The sequence below is a fragment of the Leuciscus leuciscus genome (genome assembly GCF_965113295.1).
Source record: "Leuciscus leuciscus genome assembly, chromosome: 23".
Taxonomy (NCBI): domain Eukaryota; kingdom Metazoa; phylum Chordata; class Actinopteri; order Cypriniformes; family Leuciscidae; genus Leuciscus; species Leuciscus leuciscus.
This window is the reverse complement of record NC_138747.1, coordinates 27066070-27074872: the sequence shown is the minus strand read 5'-3', so window position 1 is coordinate 27074872 and position 8803 is coordinate 27066070. Positions and strand designations below refer to the sequence as shown.

Sequence of the window (8803 nt, the reverse complement as noted above, 5' to 3'; positions counted from 1 at the left end):
GTGGCATTCTAGTGAAATCAAGTAGGAAATCCCAAATTTTTTAATCAAATGTAATACAGCATTCTGCTGAGAATATCAACAGAAGGAAAAAAATAAACAAAGTCATGTCTAGCGTTAAGTCTCTAGGGAAGATCACTGCAGCACCCCGTATTGTCAAGACATCTGGTCTGCAGCTTGACCAAGAAAATGGTTTATGTTTAAAACGCAGTGTATGTATATCTTCTTTGGAGTGTGTTCATGGAGTAATGACAGATTCTTGCAGGGTGCAGCACTACTATGATGTAGGACTATGATGAATATGCTTTAAAAAGAGGTCACTGGAAAGAGTAATTCAATTTCTGCCTCTTGTAAGAAATGGCAGTTCCATGCTGTTGGTTTGAACGTATATAAAAAACCTATAAATGTCTGTCGCACTTCTCCACTTCATACATTCACCGCAATATCACTTTTCTCAGATGATTGCAAAAAAGAACACACTGTACAGTTTTTTAAGGCTAAGTTGTTCAATGTTAAATTCATACCCCTCCCTCCTCCCCATTCAGGAACAGTCACACGCATATGGAAATGATTGGGTTTGAACCTCCTGTAAATTGTGTTGAGAAAAATGAATCAAGCAATTGGTCTGCCAAGAAAATTCCACGATAAAGTGTATGATTTCTCTTCAAATATGTTTGAAAACCTTTAGAGAAGAGATTGGGATCTGATGAAACATTTTCGCTTTGTACTTTATACTTGGCTAAACATCACTTTGCATAAGTCGTAAATGATCATTAGATTGGGAGTTTCTCAAGCACAGGGAGAAACTCAGACTGCCTTTATGATCCCTTCGGTATCCTCAGTAGAGTTCAGCCTATTTTAAGGTCTAAAAATGATTTTTATTGCATGTCTGAGTCAAAGATTTGGCTAATGTGTGTATGTGTTTGGAAACAATGTTCCTCCAAGGGCTTCAAATTCCTGAGATGTGACATGAGAGGAAGAAGGATATCTTTCACAGGCCTCAGAAGCCTTGTGGACTATATTTCATTCTAGTGACAAGTCTTGGACTGAATTCAATTTTGTACTCTGGATGCAATATATTATCCCTTCTTCTAACCAATTAAATGTACCAATCAAACACAACCTGCATTAATGTACTTCCTGCCTGTAGTTCATGTTATAGCCTGGCAAGACCATACTTGACATCACAACACCTTTAAAGACAAACACAAATGTCTCGGTTAAGTATGTAACCTTCGTTCCCTGAGTAGGGAACGGAGACATTACGTTGTGACGACGAATGGGGTTTCGCTTAGAAGGCCTATCACCTTCGAGTATTACAAAACGAGCCAATGGCAAGGAAATGCCATGGGTCTGTGGAATTTGCATAGCGTAACTCCGGCCCACTGTGTGGGTATATAAGGAAGTACGCTGGCAACATGCATTTATGTTTTCCTGCTGAGGAGCCGAGACTGAACTCAGGCGTTTCAGCGGTACAGCGGAAGTGGCAGAGAGACGTAACAAACATACGTAACCGAGACGAGTTACGAGTTAAGTCATGACGACGAATGGGGTTCCCAGTCTAATCACGCCACCTCGGCTGTCTTCCAGTGCCCTGCGTAAGTCTGTGCTCCCTGTCGTGAGACTAGCACGGACGAAGGACTCTGGGAAGCATATCTCACTGGAATATGCAACACAATGCCCGAAGGGAGGACTCACAGAATACACATATGACCTGCGAGTGGGCTGCATATGGAAAACACTGGGGTGTCCAGCCCGCAGAAACCCACCTGAGGAGAATATCGCACGGATCCAGTCCGAGGAGTGGAATGGCGAGCAAGTGAAGACACCTGAGCAGATCCTAGTTACCGGCTAGTTGAAGCAAGTACATGAGAGGATACTGGCTCCACTCGGAGATTGTAGAATCTCGCGAATGTGTTAGGTGTCGCCCAGCTTGCAGCTCTGCAGATGTCTGTTAGCGAGGCGCCATGCGCTAGAGCCCAAGAGGAAGCCACACTCCGGGTTTTCAGATCTAAACGTACCGCCAGCAACCCATTGACATGCCAAAGGAGCCGGGGCCCTGTCCAGGAGTGCGCGGCAGCATGTCCATTGCACATGGCACCCCAGCCTGTGGTGGAGGCATCTGTTGAGACAACAACATGCCTGGAAACTCGTTCTAAGGGCACTCCGGCCCGTAGAAAGCTGAGGTTCGTCCACGGGGTGAAGGTCGGACGGCAGGTCAGAGTAACTGGTACTCGGAGCGTGCCTGGTTGCCATGCCTACCTCGGAACTCGATTGCGAAGCCAATGCTGAAGCGGTCTCATATGAAACAGTCCGAGCGGGTCCGCCACTGCGGACGTCATATGCCCCAGGAGCCTCTCAAAAAACTTCAGTGGAACCGCAATCTTGCTCTGGAATTGACTCAGGCAAGTCAGCAGTGACTCGCTCGTAAGCTGTGCGCACATGGTGACCGATTCGACCATACAGAGAAAAGAGATCCTCTGCCCGAGGGAGAGTTTGCTCTTTTCCCAGTAGACCCGAAGGCCCAAACGGGCAAGGTGCCGGAGCACCAGATCCCTGTGTTTGCAAATTTGGTCTTGAGAGTGAGCTAGGAACAGCCAGTCGTCAAAATAGTTCAGGATGCGAACCCCGTGTTGCCGGAGAGGCACAAGGGCTGCCTCGACGACTTTCATGAAGATGCGAGGGGACACGGCTAACTCGAATGGGAGAACCGTGTACTGGCTTTGGAGTGGTGCTTAGGGTCGCCACGCCAGGTGGAGGTGCTGTGGGGACACAGTTGTGTTGCCACAGAACACTCCACGGGGGGAACCCCAGTGTACCCTTTGGCCGTGGCCTCTGCAAGGGCAGAGAAGGCAGAAGAGGCCACTGAGTAGTCGCGAAAAGTCAAAGGAGACTTCCACGATCTCATGACCTCTTCATGCACTTCTGGGAAGAAAAGAATTGAGGGCTGGTGCTGACGGGTGTCCAAAAAATAATCATCAAGCCTTGAGCGCTCGGGACATGGCGGAGGGTTCCACTCAAGCCCGAGGAAAGCATGGCAGTCAGTTCTGGATCAGACTCGGCAAGCTCTTTTGTGAGATGAAGCTCAGCAGTTGTGCTGAAGCGCCCAGGGAGAAACACACACACTGTTGCAGACCACTGCACAGATCAGCAGGCAGGATGTGAAACTCGCTGGATCACGCAGTCACACCAACACAGACTGGAGAGCTGCTTGTCTCGAAGAAACTCGAAGTAGACACAGAGAAACAGGCTTGCAGGAGTGAAGAGGACCTCTTGGCTCTGAAGCAAAAACATAACTGCATGTTGCCAGCGTACTTCCTTATTTACCCACACGGTGGGGCGGAGTTACGCTATGCAAATTCCGCAGACCCATGGCATTTTCTTGTCATTAGCTCGTTTTGTAATACTCGAAGATGATAGGCTTTCTAAGCGAAACCCCATTTGTCGTCACGACGTAACTCGTAGTGACCACGAAAGGGAACATTGTTTTTTATGATATCATTAGATTCATTACATATAAAAGAAACATAAAAAAATATGGACAAATATTAAGAGAAATGTGACGTTTATTTAATTACTCATTGGAATACATGTGAATGTGTTAAACGGAAAATGATAGTACATTTTATTTTACAATTAAAAAACCACCATTTTTAAAACCTTTCAGTAAACGGTTCCTTAAATGGTGAACATTTTCACTGTAGCTTCACTGAGTAAAGGTTATACATATCAGGTGCTCAGCACCCTGTTTGCAATTATAAAACTCATAAAAAATAAAAACTTACATGGAAAAAGGAAAGCTGATCCTTAACAAGGAGATTTGTGATGTGCATTGACTCTTAGGATTATATTTTAGCCATAAATGGTCAAATATGGAACTTTTAAACAAAAGCTCAAAACCAGATTTTGTGTCTAGATGGATGTTTCAGCTGAAAGACTTTTAGAGTAATGTGTATGGGTGACTTTTTGTGAACTGAAAGTCAATGTTGCTACACTATGCCAAAATTAATTTCCATATAAACACCTGGCCAAATAAATTCACAAGACAACTGTATCCGTGATCTTGTCAGGCTCTGCCCGATTATGACATCTGCATCGTGCAGGAAGACCATATTTGCTTTCACAAAAACATTATTTTTGATTATGATTGGATGATTACTGGCCTAAACCTCATGCTGTGGTTATATAAGTTGTAATATATATCAGTATTTTCAGATTTTGATAAAGGATCATGATACTTTATATTCATCAAAGTCAAAACATTGTATGATTTTTGTTATTTTGAGTTTTGATTATATTGTACGTTTAGGCTATGTTCAAACTGCAAGCCTTAATGCTCAATTCTGATTTATTGCTCAGATCTGAATTTTTTTTGTTTGGCTGTTCACACTCAATTTCAGATTTGAGTGTGAACTGGTTTCGGTCCTGAACGGACCCGCATGTGCAAAAGAACGATAACAAAGACGGCGCACAGCACACTGTCATACTCAAGTAAACACAGAGGTACAGAAGTCGGCATTTATGTGTTATTTTGAAGGTGATGTGTTCAGACAAATCAGAATCGAAAAGATCAGATTCCATGTGGTTTGTGCTGTTTACACTGTTATATAAAAAACCTGATCTGAGTGGCATATGAAAAAAAAAATGAAAAAAAAAAAGGATTTGGGTCACTTTTGCCTGCAGTGTGAACGTAGCCTTATTATATGAAAAAAGTTGTTTGTCTAAACCTTCTGAAGTCATCAAAAAACAATTTAACTAGTCTAATGCCTCTTTGCAAGATTCATTTTTTTGACTATCCATTTTGAAGTATAATCCACAGTAGAAGGTTCATTGCAGATGAGAACCTTTTGAAGGCTACACTATTTTCATAGATCCCTATGACCTTTCAGCATTAGTCTAGATCTGCCAATACACCATCATTTCAATCAACGTTCCTTCAGTGCAGGAACAGCTCTTAGTTCTTGAGCTTTTTGGGCAGGATTTTCCTGAGAGTAGGCTTCTGGTCCTGGGTGGTGTCCTGCTGTGGATGGGGTAACTCTGGTTCGGCTTCGTGAAGCTGTTTGAAGCTTTGAACTGGCTCTTTGGTCTCTCGTTTGGCCTGCCTCAAGAGACGTTTCATGTTCTTCACCTTGTCTCTCAGGTGATTGTTGGCCTTTTCCAGGATTTTCACTTTTTGAGAGAGGTTTTTGACTTTCTCTTCCTCCTCAAATAAGGCCTTCTGCACATTGGAGCACCATAGCTAAATGAAAGTAAACAGAAAGTAAATTGAAGTAAACAGGAAGTACAAAATCCATAAAGCATCTGTTTGGCTCCTATACTTATAAACATGGTCTAAAATAAACTTCAGAAGCAGACTGAGTCTTTTGTGGCAATTTAAAGCAAGTAGAATATTCTTGAACTGTAAAAGTTTCTGTGTCAAGCAGCTCTGTTTTCACCAAAAGCAAAAATGTAACACTAAATAAAATCACAACCATTCAGAACAGCTATTTAATATTTAATTTACAGCTATGTAGTGCTTTTTTTTTTAAGTACAGCTTGGTGTAAAGTCCTTCACTGCTCAACTTACTGTACATCAGGCATATGGTTTAATGTATTTGGAGTGTGATATAGAGAGAAAACATGATTGATTTGGCTGTATTTTAATCAGGCTCTGATTATCAGTTGGAAATCAAAGCAGCTGAAACTCATTTGAAACTTTTGATAACATTTGTTGTTCTTGATATGCAACAGTAACTTCATAATCCATGGGGAAAGCAAAGCATTTGATGCTTGTCTCTCACATGTGTTCCTGAGTCTTGCCTGAAAAAGATTTTACATCTGAAAATTAGTCACAGCTGGGCCTTTTCTTTAAGTGTGGGTTTCCTGGGTAGATCTAACCATCATGCTTGCACCTGAACCTGCATGTAGGTCAGATGTGATTGTAGATTTGCGTGATATAAACATGTAAAGACTGTTGTCAATGTGGAATATATTTAGGAAACTAAATAGAGGTCATATGAAAGTACTGAGGTCATACAAAGTTCTTCTGGCATCAGTGTAGCAAAAAAACTTTCTTTACATGATTGTTAACTGAAGAAGACAGGGTTGATTTCCATTGGGTGCTACTTTCAGTTCCTATGGGGATCAATCTTTTGTTGACTGTTCTCTCAGACATATGGTAAAGGCATGGGAAATGTTATTGCTTAATCATATTCATTATGATATCCAGGACTACTACTGTACATAAAATGCAGCCAGGACTGCTTGGATGATTACAGTTTAAAAGCAATGAAGACACCAAAAAATTAAAATTCTATCATCATTTAATCACATTCATGCCATTCTAATGTAATATAAAAAAAGATTAAAATTTTTTATTTCAATTGTATTGAAAGAGAGACTAGTATGTAAGAAAAAATGAAGTGGACGTCGAAGATCTCAAAAAAGAAGTTTATTACAGCATAGCAGTGACAAGGTACACAAAACACCTGGGTTCAGAATTAACCCAGAACCTCCAAATCTTGAAGGGGACATATCATGCTAAATCCACTTTTTTTAGCCCTTAAATGCATTTTGTTGTATATTTGGAGTGTTTAGAAGTACAGAAAATTTGAAATTATTCTCTTCAGGTGCTTCGTTGATATCTTTATATTCTGTTTTGGTCATATTTTGCAACCTGTTCGGATTTTTCTATTCTCTATTACGTTTTTTGAACAATTACGTCACAGTATTTGCAGCGGAACTGCCAAATAAGGACATCGACTCCCGGCCCAACACTTCGAGCAATCCGCCATTTTTATTTCTCGCTGTGATTTTGTAGTCCAAGCTCAAGGATGCAAAAGTTACGAGAGGATAAGTCAAAATGTTCGGTTGTTGGATGTAGTAACCCACACGCTTCATTACACCGTCTCCCAGCATCAGAACCTCTTCGAAGTGCCTGGTTGAGTTTTATTTTTCACGGAAATGTACCCACATCTGTGGGTAAAGTCATTTTTGTGTGCGCAAAGCACTTCGAGGACAACTACTTCAGCAACCTCCGCCAGTATAAAGAAGGATTTGCCGATAGACTTCGTCTGATTGAGGGGTCAATTCCTTCTATCTTTGGAGACGACGAACAGGGCACTTCGGTAAGCTGTAAGTTAAATAACGTAAAAAAAGTAAAGTACTTCTTAAAACACACGGTGGTCATGGTTTAGCAGTACCTTTGTCTTTTTTTTTTTTTTTTTAGTACACGTCTGTAGCAGAATTACTGTTGTTGAGTGTCATGACTAGGGATGGGAATTGAGAACCGGTTCTAAGTTTTATGAACAATCGATATTGTATGCCCTCGACGTTAACGCCCGCCTAAGCGATTTTTTTTTGTTCCGCCAAAGTCTTATTTGATCGGTGAGTAATGTAGATGAACTGCCGCGCTTGTGACAGGGCGCATGTTTAACTGAAAGAACGATCAGAGAGAGAGACCCGGTCGCGCGCGCGAGCGCACTCTCTCTCTTCGGAGCCAGGCGAAAGTGTAAAACAGGCAGTATTGTAGTAGTGGGCATGGATAGAGAAGTTAATGTAAATACAGTAACACACCATTGCGATACATCCATATGAAGACGTTGTTCTGCAGGTTCGTCGTCTTCATTTTCATCTCGCTCCGGCTCCGACTCTGGCTCGAACATGTAAGGCTGGATGGACAAGTCTTCCGTTGTTGACATTTTGTTAATAACGTGTGAATAAAAAGTTTCTGTGCCGCTAGTTAATCTTATCTCTGCTATCAAACTACAAAAATGGCTGAACGGGGTGGAGTTGAACCGAGTGTCGCCTCTGCAACCTGGAGAGGGGGCGGGGTATGAAGTGTCTCATTTGCATTTAAAGAGTCCGCCCCAAAACGAGTTGCTCTCAGACGCACATCAGAAAAGGGGTAGAAAAGGAGCCTCTTGAGCTTTAATAATGAAGAATTCAGATCCAAGCATTGCAGTTCCGCTTTATATAGACCACAAATGTATGATTTATATGTAAAAAGGAACGATTTAAAAGCATGATATGTCCCCTTTAAACCTTTTATCCTGTTACAGTTAACAACTCTTAGGGCCCGTCCACATGGAGACGCATTTCATTTTTTATCGTATTGGCGTTTCGTCCACACGGATCCGGCGTTTTCGGAGACTGAAACCGCTATTTTTTTAAACCGGGTCCCAAGGTGGATAAATCGGAAAACGCCACCCTTGCGTTTTCGTGTGTACGGCCAATCCGTACATTTTGTGAAACGATGATGTCATCACACCAAGTGTCAACTAGTCAGACACCGTTAAGTCACAGCAACTACATTTATGGTTTTTCATATTGTTCAACAAAGTTCTTGATTAAAAAAGAAAAAAAGAAAAAAGAAAAGAAAAAAAGAAGCTACTGTGCCTAATATTATTGTTGTATACAGCCATAGTATACAGCGCGCAAGGTTTATGCGCATGCTTTAAGTCTTCTTCTCCGTTTTTAGTGTATGTCTGTGGCAGAATTACAGCGCCACATACTGGTCTGGCATGTATACTACATCGTTTTGAGTTGGTTTCAGTGGTTTTGTGTGTACGCAGATATTTCTTGAGACGACGCCGTGTTTACGGAATTTTTTTTTTGAACGGGGAAAAAAATATCGGATAGGGAAAGCTCTGGCTTCGTGTGGATGTGGCCTTAATGTAACTGAAGTTGCTCTTGTTGTAACAGCTGTGATCTGTATGTTAATGAAGTTGAGACACCCCATTGTCTGAGAAGGTTCTCTGTGTCCCACACCCAGTCCCATTCTACAATTGACTACCATTTGCTCAGGATGTGATCAATGGTGAAGAAA

General features: G+C 41.8%; 1 protein-coding gene across 1 annotated transcript in view; it reads right to left on the bottom strand.

The window, feature by feature from the left end:
* Nucleotides 1–3545: 3545 nt before the first annotated feature.
* The window catches only part of ccdc3b (coiled-coil domain containing 3b), a 29062-nt gene continuing 23804 nt past the window's right edge, over nucleotides 3546–8803 (bottom strand). Inside the window, exon 3 of the mRNA XM_082156549.1 lies at nucleotides 3546–5236. Within this exon, the coding sequence (XP_082012675.1) occupies nucleotides 4952–5236 (285 nt within the window). The 3' untranslated portion in view covers nucleotides 3546–4951. The remainder of the gene's footprint in view (nucleotides 5237–8803) is intronic.